Raw genomic sequence first — 16194 nt, 5'->3', positions numbered from 1 at the left:
GTTCCTTCTTGAGTCATGCCTCACCTGCTTTCCAAAACAGACTAAAAGGAAAGTATTGTGCCATCGCTACAGATTGATCTATTTGGTTAAATGAAGTTTTGTAAATAAGTAAAATGTATTTAATGTTATGTTGGCTTTAGCTGTGACATGATGACTTTACCCATTTGTTTTGATTACACTTGTGATTTATGGTGTTATATTGCCAAGCAGTCTGGCTCCTAAGCATGATCAGTCATTCACTCAATTATTCAAATTAAGCATCGGTATTACAACTGCAGCCTTAACCCCTAATGTCTTGCTTTACCGCTGCTATAAATCAAACTCACCTCTTGCCTTCGGAACATTTTGAGAGAGAGGTCTTAACAGTCGTATGCTTTCTGGTTTTGTAATTTTTAATGGGTGTTATGTGGCTTGGGACGCAGGTGCTACCAAAGCTGCTGAAAAGAAATCCAACAAATTATCAACCGCAGGTCTTTTGTACGAGTGAAGCCGTGCTTTTGGGCTTGACAGAATTTAAATTTAAATGAGAGCTTCAAATGGAGCCGGGTCACTCTAGCACTCATATTTGAGATGCATGGCAGAAATATTAGTGAAATTAACTGAAATCAGACAAACTTAATCACCACAGAAAAAAGTGAACCAGAGCAGGATTGCTGTGTTTAATTTTAAATGAAAATGAGACCATGAAATTGTCTCAGTGCAGGAAAGTCAAAGCAGAGAAATGCTGCTGGCGCTGGAATATATCACCCTTTGTAACATTAATATGCGTTCTGCAGTTCAACAGTTCAAGGAAACATACAGTATGCATGTCATTTAACATTGTTTTCTCACCTTTGAGTGCTTTTAGACGTGTTGGCAGCAGCAGAGTTCTGCATAAAGAAACTAATGTAGACACAGAGAGAGTTTTTTGCTTTTTACAAACATGGCCTGACAGACAAGGCGTTAAAGAGGAGTGGGAGAGAGAAGAGAAGAAGCCTGCTTAACCTAAGAGCCGAATCCAATCAACACTGCAGCCTTATCTCTTACATGAACTCACACACTGGGTCAAGAGTCTTAATCTTTTTTAAAATCTTTTTTTGTGAACAGATTTGACCACTAGCCCCCCGAATCTGAAAGGATTTTTCATTTATTACAGTTCAAGGAAGATCAATTGCTAAAAATAATGAGATCTCAAAATGTGATGAACTGCTTTTTATAAACATTCACTGGCCACTTCATTAGGTACCCGTTGCAAGCACTAGATTGAACCCCTGCTTTCGTTCTTGGGAGCATAGCATGAACAAGGTGTTGGAAACACTGCTCAGAGATAACGTCATGCAGTTGTTGCAGATTTCTTGGATGCACATTGATGACGCTAATCTCCTTTTCCATAACATCCTAATGGTGCTGTATTGGATTGATATCTGGTGGCTGTGGAGGTCATTTGAGTACAGTCATTGCCATGTTCAAGAAGCCTGTTTGAGGTGATTTCAGCTTTATGACATAACATGTCCTGCTGCAAGTAGCCATCAGAAGATGAACTCAAAGTGCTTTCTGCTGCTGTCTAAGTCTCATTCACCTAAACATTCATACAACAATTTTATCTGAGCCTAAGCCCTTTCTATTGTTCACACATGCTCACACCCCAGTTGATGAACTGGGAGCAACTCTGGGCTTGTTATCTTGCCAAGGATACTGTAGCATTTTGACTGCAGGAGCCAGGGATCAGGGAGCAATGCTCGGGCAGACTGTGATATTTGAATGGCACTTACTTTATACTAAGGGGCCCAGCACACCTTTACAGCACCAACAACAGCCTGGAAGCCAGGATGGATACACGATCTCATGTTGTTTTTGATCCTACCATGTAAATTTTACAGAAGAAATCAAGAATCATCAAGCATGACAAATTTTGGTGAGCTCATGTGAATTGTAGCATCAGTTTCCTGTTCCTATTCGACATGAGTGGCACCCGGTGTGGTCTTCTGCTGCTGTAGCGCATCCATTATGGGTTCAGAGATGCTCTTCTGCATGCCTTGGTTATAACAAGTGGTTATTTGAGTTATTGCTGCCTCAAAGCAGTTTGGCCATTCTCCTCTTACATCTGGTATTAACAAGACATTTTCTGCCAGAGAACTGCTGCTCACTGGACATTTTCTTCATTTCAAACCCCTCTCTTTGAACACTAGAGATGGTTGTGTGGGAAAATCCCAGCAGATCTGCAGATTCTGAAATACTCAGACCAACCCAAAACCCCTGCTGCACTCAGAGTGACTTGAATCACCTTACTTCCTTATTCTAAAGCTCAGTTTGACCTTAGCAGGTTCTCTACATGCCCAACTGCACTGAGTTGCTGCCACATGATCAGCTGACTATATATGTATGTCAACACTTGGTTAAAGAGGTATACCTAATAAAGTGTCCGGGGAATGTAGATACAAAATATACAAAAAAAAATATGTATTTTACAGATAAAAGGGGAAGCAGAAGCAGAAGTGGATACTTCCTGCTAAAACACAATTTAATGCGCAGGTGTGAGTTTATTTTGAGAGAATCCCACATACGCCCTTACGCTGACTAATACCCACTAGAGCATTGTCAGTGTATTTATCCGCTGCTGAAAATGGTACCCAATAAACAAACTATTTATTCTTGTTTGAGTAACATTTGCTAAAAAGCTGTTATACATTGCCTTTAAAAGTACAATCACAAGACTTTGTTCCAGTGTTTAAAGATTTATGTTGCAGGAGCCATTGTATATGGATATATATGACTGTAACAGGCAGTGCACGGTAGTCAGAGTACTGAGCAAAAAGCACCGACCTTGTACCTCAGCTACCTATACTATGTAGAAAAATAAGCTACAAGGTAAAATCACAGCAGCCCTTTATTTCTGTTTGGCCGGAAGGAAAATGTATTTTTATGTCTAAATCCAGTTTGTCATCAGTTTGAGGATATGTTTAGAGAGACGTTTAGTCATCAGCCACAACAAATCAAGGCAGAAACTCCAGTTCACTTCAGGCCAGTTCCGAAAATGAGTCAGTTCTCATCGACTCCTGTTTAAAAAATAAATAAATAAAAAATGTTCTGCCTTAAAAAGGAGCAAAAAGATTTTTGGTCATTGTAGCTTTGAGAAACAAGTAGGTGGCAACAAAAGTGGCTGTTGGCACTGTCTTATAGCGATCACTTTAAAGCAATTGTGTTATTTTGGAGCATTTTAATGCAGTTATCTGACAAATAATATAGCCTGCCCAAGTATTTTATTTCAAAGCTAGCACTTTTTTAGCATGTATCTCTGTGTTTGGATGCACCATTCTGATGAAGTTTGCTACCATCAGCTTGTGGCTCAAATATAAAACATGACAGCAGCACAAACTCAGAGTTTAAATAGAAAAACTCCACAAAGTAGTGATGGATATTTTTATTTGCAGTCTATGCGCCAACTATTTTCTCCCTGAGTAGCTAAATATTCTGCTAAAGTACCAGAAGAAAGAACAAAAATGGATAAAGACACTTTTTTTCTGCAAATTGACATCTGCCCACCTGCATATTTACTTTGATGAACTTGTGAGGTCAAATTATATCACTGTACTGTTTACAGCTTGTTTCTATACCCACAACTGGCCAACAAATATGTAGTTGTTGCTTCACAGGCTCATGGATAACATCAGTGTTAAAGAATGATCAGTGCGTACAGCTCAGAGCATTAGAGGGTGTTTTTTCCTCCTATTTCTTGTAGCAGTAGCTTCCACTCAGCAAGCTAAAGTCTCAAACTGCGGCACAGCCTGTCAGATGCCTGAACCATGAAATCAGCACTTTCACATCTTCACCCCGGGTCAGCTGACCGAAGAGGTTATTTTCCCCAAAAAATCCAGGTGTGCCCCTTTAAAAAAAAAAAAAAAAAAAAAAAAAGTCTGAGCGAGCTGCTGGCATCTTTCTCCTCTAATGGATGTGCAGCAGATTTGGTAGCAGCAGTGAGCGAGCAGTAGTGGTGCTTGGCTGTTAGATGGACCGGAACTGTCTGTCTGTGTGACAGAGCTGCTGCAGGCAGGCCTCCAAGTCTCCACTATAAACCTTATGTGTCTCCAACACCTGGCACTACCTACGCTGGCTGTCTGTCTGATGTGTATGATTGTGTGTTTGCATGTTTTGAGTGCGTCCTTAGCCGTGTTGGGCTGAGAGTGACTAATCCTCGCTAACAGATCCCTCTGAAGCAACCAGACGCTCCAGAAGCCAAAATGCTTTTAACCGCTGCATGACCAAGGTAAAATGTTCCCCCTACCGTGTTTTACATGTTTCCATTTCCTCTCTCCCTCTCTCTCTGTCTGCTCCCACAGAGGCCACAGTCAAGAGCAAACTCTAAGAGAGTGGATTTGTCAGATTTGGTTGCCGTGGATACACACCGCTACACTCACATCCAGATTCTTCCTCCTCTTCCTCCTCCTCCTGTTTGCCATTGACGCAGATCAAGACCATCTTCATCAGGAAGATAAGTTGCAAATGGGTGATTGCCTTTTTGAAGTGCTACGGTTCTCCTGCAGATGTTGTCGGAGGAGGTGGTTTTCTTTTTTTTCACTTCTTCCCACTAATGGCTGAGGTTAGGAGCGGTGTTATGATGACTGTGTGAAATGAGGCAGATAATTCTTATGAAAAATGGACTGTGCGTACTCCTAAGCTTCCCTCTACCTGTGATCAGCAGCAGCTTCACATCAGGCTTACGTCCCCCACCCCCCTCCTGATTTCTCTCTTCCCTGTACTACACCATTTGAATATTAGAATATCAGCGTGTGTGCATGATTGTGACACACATGACAAAAGCTTATTAAAATGAATCTGAGCTTTGTGTGAGCGCAGTGATTATTTCTCTGGTTATGAAAGAGTCGATGAGTCGGGGCGCCATTGGAGAACACTTCACACGAGTATTTCCTTCTCCACTCTCTGGCATTTCTTTGTGAAAGAGATCGAATAAACTGGAAGATGAAGTCAAACCTTTCTGAAGGAAGTGTGCCAGCTCTGCTACAGCCATTTGATATGTCCTGCCGAGAGAGCGCAGAGTGGGGCACTTTATAAATACACTGCATATCAAACATGTGCAAATCATATACTCTAGTAAGCAAGCTCTGTCAAGCTCTGTCTGTCCCTCCAGTTGAATACCAGTTGAATACTGGAGGGAAAGACAGAGCTTTTCAGCCTGCAGCACCAGGACTGACTCTGTAGTCTTTAAAAAAAAAAAAACAGTTAAAAAACTGTACTGTTTAATCTACTGAAATTCTTTTGTTTTTTTAATTCATTGTTATTCTGTTTTAATATTACTTCAATTTAGTTCCTTAGAATTATCTAATATCTCGTCCCTAACTAGGAGCTTTGATTTTGAATATTCAACACACAGCAAGTTCCTTTTCTGAGGGCGTGTTTGACACTTTTTTGAGCCTCTTATTGAGCTTTCTCCAGTCTCTGTAAAAGCTGAAACCAAAATTCCCATCAATAAGTGATTTGATGAATCTGTTGCACAAGTTATCTCCAACCTGAAGAATGGGACCCACTGTGCAATCTTAACTCATATTTTAAACACAGAACATATCTGCATATCAGACGTTAGTCTGTTTAAGTTACATGAAGGCAGAAGCTGATACATTTTAAATCATGGGTAATTTTTTTCTGATAATAATAAAGACTGTAGCAAATGTAGGAAAAATCATGAACGTCAGTGAGTTGTGTTTAATTGAAATAGCTTCACTGAATTAGTCTTGCAGAATGTCAAACAGTGCTAATATTTAATTATCACGGAGCCCTTTTTCTCATGAATGAATAACCAGAACAAATTTGACAAAAATATTTCACTTGGTAATCATACAGTACTGTGCAAAAGTCTTGAGTCACCCTTCATTCCTTTATTTGTAGCTAGAAAAATGGAAACTAGGTGCTGAAACATATGCAAACGGGGATGGAAATACAGTAAAAACAGTCTGCACAATTCTATTTAGCTAGAAGGTTATTAATTAGTATGTAGACCAGCATTACTCTTCATCACAGCCTGAACTGAACTAGACAAACTTTCTTGGGATTTCTTTATGTGGACTTCAGGAATAGTTCTGAGGTCCAGGCTTCTTGAAAGACATTCAAAGCTCTTCTCCGGATGTTGGCCTCATCTTTTTCTTCAAGATGATCCCACACTGCTTCAGTAACTTTGAGGTTCAGACTCCAGGGATGCCAATCCATGACTGATAGTGTACCACTGTAAAAGACGGAGTCGACTACAAATCAGTGAAGCCAATCGAGAAATGCCTTAAACCTGCATTCTTGCTAAGCAGAGCCACCAGAGTACGACTCCACTGACGGGAACAGAAGTCTGATTAAGTTGAAGCCTGCGACAAATACTCTCATTTTATCTTAATTTATGACCTCAGATGATGTTTTCCTAATAAGTGCTTTTAGTTAGAAGTTTCTACAAGTTCAGTTTAATATAGCAAGATATTTATTTTGCAAGTTATATATACACATATATATGTCATGTTTAATGCCATTATACCAAAAGTATGTTGCAAAAAAATACAGAGACAGAATTCAGAATTTTCCAGATCCGTACTTGCCATGTCAAGTGTACTGTATGTAAACTGAACGTGTTGTGCTTTTGTGGAATATTCATTTTCTCAAGAAAAAATCCACTGTGAAAGAATGAAGTCGAGATGAAGCAATGATGAGCTCGTCCTGATGTTTCTAAACAAGACAAGGAAGAAATTAAGACTTTGGCTTCATCTGATTCTCACAAGAAGGCAGCAGCAGCAGCAGGGAGAATTTCATGGTTTGATCCAGGACTTGAATCACTGTATCACAACTGCTTTCAGTAATTTCAGAGAGCCAACTGACCCAAAGTAACATACAGTACTATTATTTGACTATTTCCTTATCATTCTATATTCAGTACTGGTGCTCTTTTTGAGCATCGAGTTAATTTGTTGCCAAATGCAGTGGACTGATTGGTCTCCACCTTGTGACTGACGGGTCACTATGTACGAATGTGTGGTGTCCCTCGGTTTCCCAGTCAGACTCACGTGTTGCTCATGAAATCTCGCTCCAAAATCCCAAACTGGTAACAGCCAACATGCTCAGGATCTTGTCACAATGGTCACATCCATCTCTTCTATACAGTCTGTGCTCTAAAGGTGCTACATAGTCCTCTCTGTAAGCCAGCTCCCTCTGTCTGATACTGAGCAGGTAGTCTGCTGTTGGCTTTCCATTTTCTCTGAAGGTTAGAGAGCTGCTAAACCTCAGACTGAGGTTGGTGAGCAGTGAAGATAAAGTGGACGGCTACACAAAGAGATGAAACTAAAACTGCAAAATAAAGCAGTGCTGCAAAAGTATACAATAATTATCTGAAGGTTCATCATAAGTGACCACTTTCTCATTTTCATTTCTCATTTTTGCTAAAAATGTTTTGTTAGTTTGAGTCTTGTGTTCTGTTGTTATTATTATTATGACTAAAACAGAATTTTTCCACCTTATATCTTCCCTTTTTTGTATGGCTACAGCACCTGCTCCTGTTTTACCAACAATCATCCATGATTTTTTTTCCCCGTCGTTTCTCTCTGTATGCTGTCCAACCTCCCTCCACCCCGTCTGCCTGTCAGAACCCACCATATGCGTATTTCCTGTAAACACCATCATGCTTCTCCCTACAGCGCATCTGTATGAATTGTTGCGGGATGCGGCCGTCACGTGCCGGCACAACACAGGCGATGATTTGTGTGAAGCAAAACGAGCGTTTAGCGAGCCACCGTCCCACCCCACAACTTTCATCAGCCAACAACCATATTTATTGATTTCAAACAGTCTGCCGTGATAGCGCAGACGCACAGGGAGGGGGGGGGGGAGCAGGGAAAGAAATAAACTACAAAGAATATCAACAGGAAATTGGGAGAAGACCGCCCTTTTTTCTATAAAATCCTCATCTGTCACATAGGGGACTGGTTTTTGTTTTGGGGGGGTTTTTTTCTCGTCTCCTGTGCTCTTTGATTCCCTCCCTGTATGGGCCTCGGTTTCTTCTTCCTCCTTCATCCTCCTCCTCATGTCTCTTTCTCGCTGTTTTACTCTACAGGATGGTGGGGAAAAATAAACAGATGGAAGAGGGAGGGATAAAGAGACAGAAAGAGGAAGGATGCAAGAGTTCAAACTGAGAGAGGGGGAGGAAAAAAGGTGGGGATGAAGGGATGAGAGGATGCAGAGCCGGCGGGGGGATGGAGGCGATGGAGGGAAGAGGAGGGGACGGAGAGCCTGATGAACTCATCTAAAGGCGCTCTGGGTTTTTTAATAAGCAGCAGACTGTGAAGCTACTCTCCAACCAGTCACTCTGAATAATGAGAGAGAGAGAGACACACGCGCACACACATGCAGGATGAGAGGATGAAAAGACAACCAGACTCATTATCTTGCGACCAATTTTCATCACTGTCCCGTCAGTAATCTCTCTCACGGACTCAAACAGTCCTCAGCTCTGTGTGAGATGACAGATGAAGACCAATTACCTAACTGTTTCGTTAACTTGAAGGCTGATTCCCTGCCATCTTCCAGAACATACACTGATAATCCTGTTGGCCCTAGAAATTACTCACTGCTCACAGCCCACCAACACACCTGTGTGCCTGTGCGAGCGTGCGTGCGTGTGTGTGTGTGTGTGTGTGTGGTTGTGTGCGTGCGTGTGTGTGAATGTAATACCTTTCGTGGCGAACCCTTTTGTAGTTAAAGGGCTGTGGACATGCAAGTGAGTTTGTAAAAAAAAAAAACCTCCACTCTCGGGTGTTTAATAAAGAATCATTTCGGGCTGACGACTGCTGTTGCTGACTTTGTTTGATGCACACTAATAGGTTACTGCTTTGTCAACATTTTTTGGCACCTAAACGTATTTGTTGCTGATCTGCTTGGGTTTCTTCCAGCGGGGAGAGACGCAGAATAAACTTCAAATTGCTAATCTGTCTTTTCATTTATTGCTTTCTCGTTGTATCGCTTTAATCGAAGCGGCTCCCACTCAGAAACAGTGTTTTTCCACTCGGTTCTGATTTATGCTGAAAAGCTTTTTGTATGTAAAACAAGGCAAAGTTTGCTGAATGGTTTTTATTGCAGCAAGCTCTCTTGATCGCGCTGCGTCTCGGCTGCTCATTGTGCTTTTGCGCGCCGTGGCTGTGCAGTAAATCGCGGCGTGAGGAGATAATTCATTCATATGCAGATTTTTGTGATAAATGCACAAAAAAATGTCAGTTGTCACGTAAGGTGACACAAAACTCTCTCCGAGTGCATGTGGAAGGTTATTTGTTTAGCACTACTGAAAACTAAAGTTACACACTGCCTCATGATAAACTCTATCCCACATAATGGGACCATTTTAATCAGTCATCCTGGGAAAGTTTTCATTAACATCTCTGGCTTAAGTAAAGTGGGCCCATTGTGATTTTCCTCAATTCCGATCACATTTATATTCATGGCAAAAAGAAAACTAGTCTCACCTTCACTGCTCTCAAACGAAATCAGAGGATAAAAGCCTCCAGGTGCTGCTAACCAAATGGACTTGCTTAGCTGATCATCTGCAAGTGTGAGAGCCTCTATAAAAGTCGAAGTTGTGTCACTTTGCTGGTCTGGAGCATTCAGGTGTGTTAACACAATGCCTAGGAGGAAAGACATCAGCAGGGATTTTAGAGAAGCAATCGTTGTTGCCCATCAGTTTGGGGAGGGTTATAAGGCCATTTCCAAACAATTTGAATCCATAACTCTACAGTGAGACAGACTATTCGCTAGTGGAAAACATTCAAGACGGCTGCCAATCTTCTCAGGAGCGGATGGCCATAAAATTCACCCCAAGGTCAGACCGTGCAATGCTCAGAGAAACTAAAAAATACACAAGAGCTATAACTCAGACTCTCCTAGCTTCAGTTGGCATGTTAAATGTTAAAGTTCATGACAGATCAATTAGAAAAAAGGCTGAAATAGTTTGGTTTGTTTGGAAGGGTTGACAGGATAAAGCCTTTTCTCTCTAACTCTTCTGTAACAATGTCCTTTAGATAGAAGAGACCAAAGTGGAGATGTTTGTCCATAAATACAACGTATCAGCACAAACACCTCATACTAGCTGTCAAGCAACGTGATGGAGAGGGATGATTGGTTCAACTATGAACCCCCTCCACCTCCTGACTTCAAACCTCAAAGAATTTAAGCAATGTTCTTAAAAAAAAAAAGTAGTCCAAAATTCCTCCACAAAAACGTCATGCAGAGTAAGAGCTGCTAAAGGTAGTTCTACAAGCTATTTATTCGTGGACTGGACAAACCTTTTCCACACACTACCATTTCACTTTGCTATAGTTTTTGTTAAATAAATAATCAAAGTGTAATATAATAATAATGCATTGGATTTATATAGCGCTTTTCAAGGCACCCAAAGCGCTTTACAATGACATTATTCATTCACATTCACACACTGGTGGAGGCAAGCTACAGTTGTAGCCACAGCTGCCCTGGGGCAGACTGACAGAAGCGAGGCTGCCATATCGCACCACCGGCCCCTCTGGCCAACACCAGTAGGCGGTAGGGTAAAGTGTCTTGCCCAAGGACACAACGACCAGGACAGAGAGGCCGGGGATCGAACCAGCGACCTTTCGGTTACAGGTGCCCTTCCCAACCCCCTGAGCCACATGTTGTGTATTTACCTAATTTTATGACCTGGTAAGGTCTAGAGCTTTCTTTCTTTGTAGAGCAGAGCTAATCTAACTATTCAGCCTCAGATACTTTATTCTTAGCTAGCAGGCAATACTTATTTATACAGCAGTTTTCACAGGTGAGCCCTAAAACTCTTCACAAAAGATATTAATCAGTATAACAGAGTAGAAGTTAAAAACTGTTATGAAAATGAAACGATGCTACAACTCTTGGGTCTATATGACAAAGCAGAGGGATGTCTCCCCTTTCAGCTGTTCACACCTTCTGTTTGCAGCAGTCAGCCAATCACAAGACCGCATGGAGGCCCAGTGTAATCAGCAGAGATTCCTGCAATAACTAAAATTTGGGCTGGGATATTGGTGCTTAGGCGGTTAGGCAGCACTGTCATCATTCAACAGGAAGGCTCCTGGTTTGAATCCCATTTGGAGGATTTCTGTGTGGAGTTTGCGTGTTGCCCCGGTTCACCTGTGTGCGTTTCCTCTGGGTGCTCCGGTTTCTTTCCACAGTCCAAAGACATGCATGTGAACTGCAGCATGTAAATTACCCATATATGTGAGGCAGACAAAGTGCTGCAGTTACAATCTGACTTTTAGTTAAGTGTTTTGAGTGGGCAGCAAGAAAAGAGAAGTGCTATATAAATGTGAAAAATTACATTTCAAAAATATGAACAGTTTGGTATATTTTCTAAAAGGCCTTGCTTTTTCATGCTGATCCAAAACAAGAGATTCTCACTGATGATTAAACATGTAGCTGTGGTCTGTGTGAAGTCAGTGTGATGAAGTTGTTGTGCTGTGTTCAGAGTAAATCCACGTGTCTGCCCGGAGAATGTGGGTCAAACACTTGAGTCAAGTTTTCAAACTGCATGCACTAAAAAAAAGAAAATGTTGTCCCTGGCTGGTTATATTACATCAGAAACCTCTCACACTTTATTTGAAGAATATCAGCTTTAACCATCAAACACAACACTCAGTCCCACAGGCTACACTGAGCACACTGTGGAGCTCCGTTTATTTCTCTATCTGTCAGACCATTAAATAAGAGTTTGGTTTGGCCTCAGTTTACCTGTGTAGACCAAACATTGAGAACTTGTCTGTGATTTGTGATGTAATACATGCATTTGCTGGTTGTTTTCAATATATTGTTATTTATATGAAACTCTTTACACCTGGGATGCAAAACGGATATTCTGATAGCAAAGAGAGAATAACTGCACGTGGAAAACTAATGAGAGCTGTGTGGGACCTTTGCTCACATTTCACTGACTTCAGCTTTGTTGCATCACTGATAGTGATACAAAAAAATAAAGATATTATTAGAACATGCAGTCAGCTGCTCAGGTATCAGACTACAGTTGAGAATATACGGTGCGTGGGATGTGTGAGGTGTTAAATCCCGGGCACACAAGAATTTACACTTTTTATTAAGTACACCTGTTCCACTGCTTGTTAAAGCAAATATCTAACCAATTCCAAAACTGTATTTAGGCGTGCCGCACAACCATCTTGGATGATGTTCACACAGAACTGTCAGGAAAAGAAAAAATATCCAGTGAGCAGCAGTTCTCCCGGTGAAAATGGCCAGAAAAATAGGAAGTCAACAGTAACTCAAATGCTCATTCAAGGTATGCTGACGACCATCTTTGAACGCACAACATGTCAAACTTTTAATCAGAAGATGACATCAGGTGCCACTCCTGTCGTCTAAGCACAGAGACTGGGCTCCCCAATATTGGAAAAGTGTTCCCTGGTCTGATCCTCCCGCCTTGTATCAACATTCAGGCTGCTGGTGGGGGATATTTTCGTGCCACACTTGGAACCTCTTAGGACCAACTGAGCATTTTTTAAACACCACAGCCTACCTAAGTATTGTTGCTGACCATATCCATCCCTTTATGACCACAGTGTACCCATGTGCTAATGGCTGCTTCCTCAGGTCATCTAGAAACTGATATGGCCTCAATTTCAATCCGACAGTGCACTTTTGGGATTTGGTGGAATGGCAGATTCAAATCATGAATGTTCAGCTGCAGCAACTGTGCAATGTTGTCATGTTAATGTGTAGCAAAACTGCTGAGCAATGCTTCCAGCACCTTGTTGAATTAGAATACAGTGGCCCTCTATTGCCCCTATACATGTATGACATTTTGGGTATACAAAACTAGAGAAGCTAACCAGTGCCAAAAATGTCAGTTCTTGTGGACACTTCTCCAAAAGTGAGTCAGTCTTCAAAGACTACCGTGTGAAATGTTTGACAAACATGTTTACGATCTTTAGCCCCCCTTTATGATGACTTTAGGGGTGGAGGGCTGTATTTGGGACAGGTGAGTGTTTTAAGTGCAATGGTATGGCAAATATTCTGAAAACTTGTTATGTGATGAATCATATTAACAGCCTTCCAAGTCAGTGTTCCCATTTTTTAATTAAGTTTAGTTTTTTTTAAAAATATTCAAATATCAGTACTATTAAGTAAGAGATACTGTATGTGATTGCCTCTGCACTAAGCAGAAAAATGATGAACAAAAGTAAATGTTTGATAAGAAATGTTTTGTTAGTGCTGCAAATTAACATGGAAAATGGATTAATCAGAGAAGCATTTAACCGTTATGCATTAACAAGGCAGGTAAAACAACTATTAATTATTATTATATAATAACAACAGTGAGAAAAAAAAACATATTTTCTTTGTAGCGTCCCATTTATAAGGAACATAAATAAACTAAAGTTGGAAAAACATCCTCTTGACTTGGGAAATGAGACTCTACCAGCAGCATTTTATTCATTGCTGCAGACACCTCTCTTCTTGACACCTCTGCCCTACAAGCCTTTGAGTTTGCAGCTGTGGGATGTAATGTCCCTGAAGGGTCTCACAAACCTGCTGGCTGTTGGCAGGCAGAGGGGTTATGGCCCCTGATGTTAAGATTCAAGTCGTCACACGCTCAAGAGCCGAGCTTTGAATCAGCTTTATAAAAGTGCCAAGACGAGCTGGGTCCTGTTAGGTAAAAGTGCACTAAACCACACAATAAATGGTAGTTTAGGGCATTTTAAACACAATTATTTAATCATACTTAATCACAGTCATAAACACAGCTAGCTACAGGTGGCTAATATTAGACTAAATGCCAATTAGCGGTGACAATCACCACTGTGGGATGTGAGTTTTTCAGGCAATATGAGAACACTAACAAAGCTGTAGAAATCAACATCATTATGTAAGCAGTAGCCAAAAAAAGGTACAGACATATAAGGTGGAGTCAGTGCCACGTGCATGGGTTTGACAAACAGCTGGTTGTATTCGCACTAATATCACCTCATCTTTGTAATAACTTATCATTTTAAGAAGGTGTTTGTAGCATTTTGTTCATCTTCTGTGCTGGTGGTTGTCATTGATTCTGGTTGTTTCAAGGTTTAAACCATATGACATTATTTTTTAAATAAATCAGTTGTTATAGGAGGTGTTCATTTGTTTAATAATTAGAATATGTTAAAAAATTTGACTGATTTATGTTGATTAGGCTATTTTCTTTGATTGCCTGCTTGCGAAGGGAAATGAAATTCTGTTGCCTGGACTGTGTGCATACCCACGGCGTATCAGTGGCCTGAGTTTGCCAAATTTGTGATTTCATTGTAGATGTTCCGAATTTTGTAGTTGAGACATCTCACCGCAAAGTGTGTGTGAAAGCTCATCCTCTTTAACCGCGATGTTGCTTTTACATTGTTACACATAAAGCATGCTAATGCTCGAATATAAATAGATCCATCAGTTCTAAAGCCACCTGTAAGTACTTGAACAGTGACTCATCTTCTGTTATGTTGGCTCTGTATGCTGCTTCTGAAATGGAACAATAGACCTATTTACAGGAGACATTGTGACCGGTCACAGGAGTGAAAGCGCCGGCAAAATTAATGATGACATTGGATCCATTTAGAGTCCCACTAAATCATTACAGTACATTATCGTATACAGTGTGAGTAGTGACCATTGGTTGTACACTACTTCAAGGCATTGTGGAATACTTTGAGTGCACTATATCAGATATAGTAATATGCCTTTCAATAGCATTAAAAAATAGAGAACTCACTGGCCAGGTAGAGTTACACTAGGTTGGTCTTTCTTTTGCCTTCAGCTCTGCCTCAATTCTTCACGGCAGAGATTCATGAAGGTGCTGGACACATTCCTCAGAGATTTTAGTCCATATTAACATGATAGCATCACATGTGAATCTCCTGTTCGAAAACATCCTAAAGGGGCGTTATTGGGATAAGATCTGGTGACTGTGTGGGCTGTTTGAGTACAGTGAGCTCAATGTCATTTTTAAGAAACCTGTTCGAGATTATTTGAGCTTTGTTACATGATGTGTTATCCTGCTATAATCAGCCTTTAGAAGATGGGTACACTCAGGCAGCAATACTCAGGTAGGCCGTGGTGTTTAAATGATGCACACTTAGTACAGAGGGGCCAGGTTTACAAGGAACAGCTCCCCCACAGCAAGGACTGGACATAGTCAGTAACAATGCTCAAGGCAGCTGTGGCATTTCAGTGATGCTCAGCTGGTACTAAAGGGCTCAAAGTGATGCAAGAAAAGATCCACAACATCATTAAACCACCAGCAGACTCTGAACTTGTTGATGGAAGCCATCATGGTGTTTACACTAAATCCCGACATTGTTCAGTGCCAGTGAGCCCATGTGGAAACTCTAGCCTTACCTTGGCGTGGGATACTGCTTTATCCCATCTGCTTCAAAGTTTAATAAGTTGTGCATTTAGAGATGCTCTTCTGCATACCTTAGTTGTAACAAGCGGTTATTTGAGTTACTGTAGCCTTCTTATCAGCTAGCAGCAATCTGGCCATTCTCCTCTGACCTCTGATATGAACAAGGTTTTTTCACCCAAAACATGTTGCTCACTGGATAGTTTCTCTTTCTTAGACCACTCTCTGTAAACTCTACAGATGGATGTGTGGAAAAATTCCAGTAAAGCAGCAGTTCCTGAAATACTCAGACCAGCCCACATGGCACCAACAACCACACTATATTCAAAGTCACTTAAATCACATTTATTCCTCATTCTGATGCTCAGTTTGAAACTTCAGCAGGTTGTGTTGGTCATGTCTACATGGCTAAATGCTTATATGCTTTAAATGCTGCCGTGTGATTGGTGATTAAAATATTTGTATTAACGTGCAGTTGAATTGGTGTACCTAATAAACTGACCAGTGAGTGCATGTCAGTTCTAGTCTGACACCAATACATATTTATTGATGAGTGGGGGGGATTTTATTGTACTATTGTTTTCTAACTGGTATGGTCTGCAGATGGCAACAAGACTATAGGGAGTAGTATTTTAGTAGTAGTAGTACTTTATAAATACTGGTACTGGTCACCTAATAAAGAACAAAGCTGAAACCGGAACTTTTTTTCCCACTCTGTAATTAAAGGGTAAAAAGAGGAGAACAGCCCCATCAAATTACAGCCCACATAATTAATTATATTAGTTTAATTAAAACAATTAATAATT

General features: G+C 40.8%; 1 protein-coding gene across 2 annotated transcripts in view; it reads left to right on the top strand.

Moving 5' to 3' along the window:
• macrod1 (mono-ADP ribosylhydrolase 1) overlaps positions 1-4822 on the top strand; it is a 144384-nt gene extending 139562 nt beyond the window's left edge. For both annotated transcript variants that reach the window (XM_039619206.1, XM_039619200.1), the window contains one exon: positions 4317-4822. Coding sequence is in view for 1 of the 2 variants with exons in the window: in XM_039619200.1 (XP_039475134.1) it covers positions 4317-4342 (26 nt within the window). In the remaining variant the exon portion in view is untranslated. The remainder of the gene's footprint in view (positions 1-4316) is intronic.
• Positions 4823-16194: the final 11372 nt, after the last annotated feature.

The sequence above is a fragment of the Oreochromis aureus genome, linkage group 2, assembly GCF_013358895.1.
Source record: "Oreochromis aureus strain Israel breed Guangdong linkage group 2, ZZ_aureus, whole genome shotgun sequence".
Lineage (NCBI taxonomy): Eukaryota > Metazoa > Chordata > Actinopteri > Cichliformes > Cichlidae > Oreochromis > Oreochromis aureus.
Note: the sequence above shows the minus strand (reverse complement) of the source record. Positions and strands in the feature narration are given on the sequence as shown.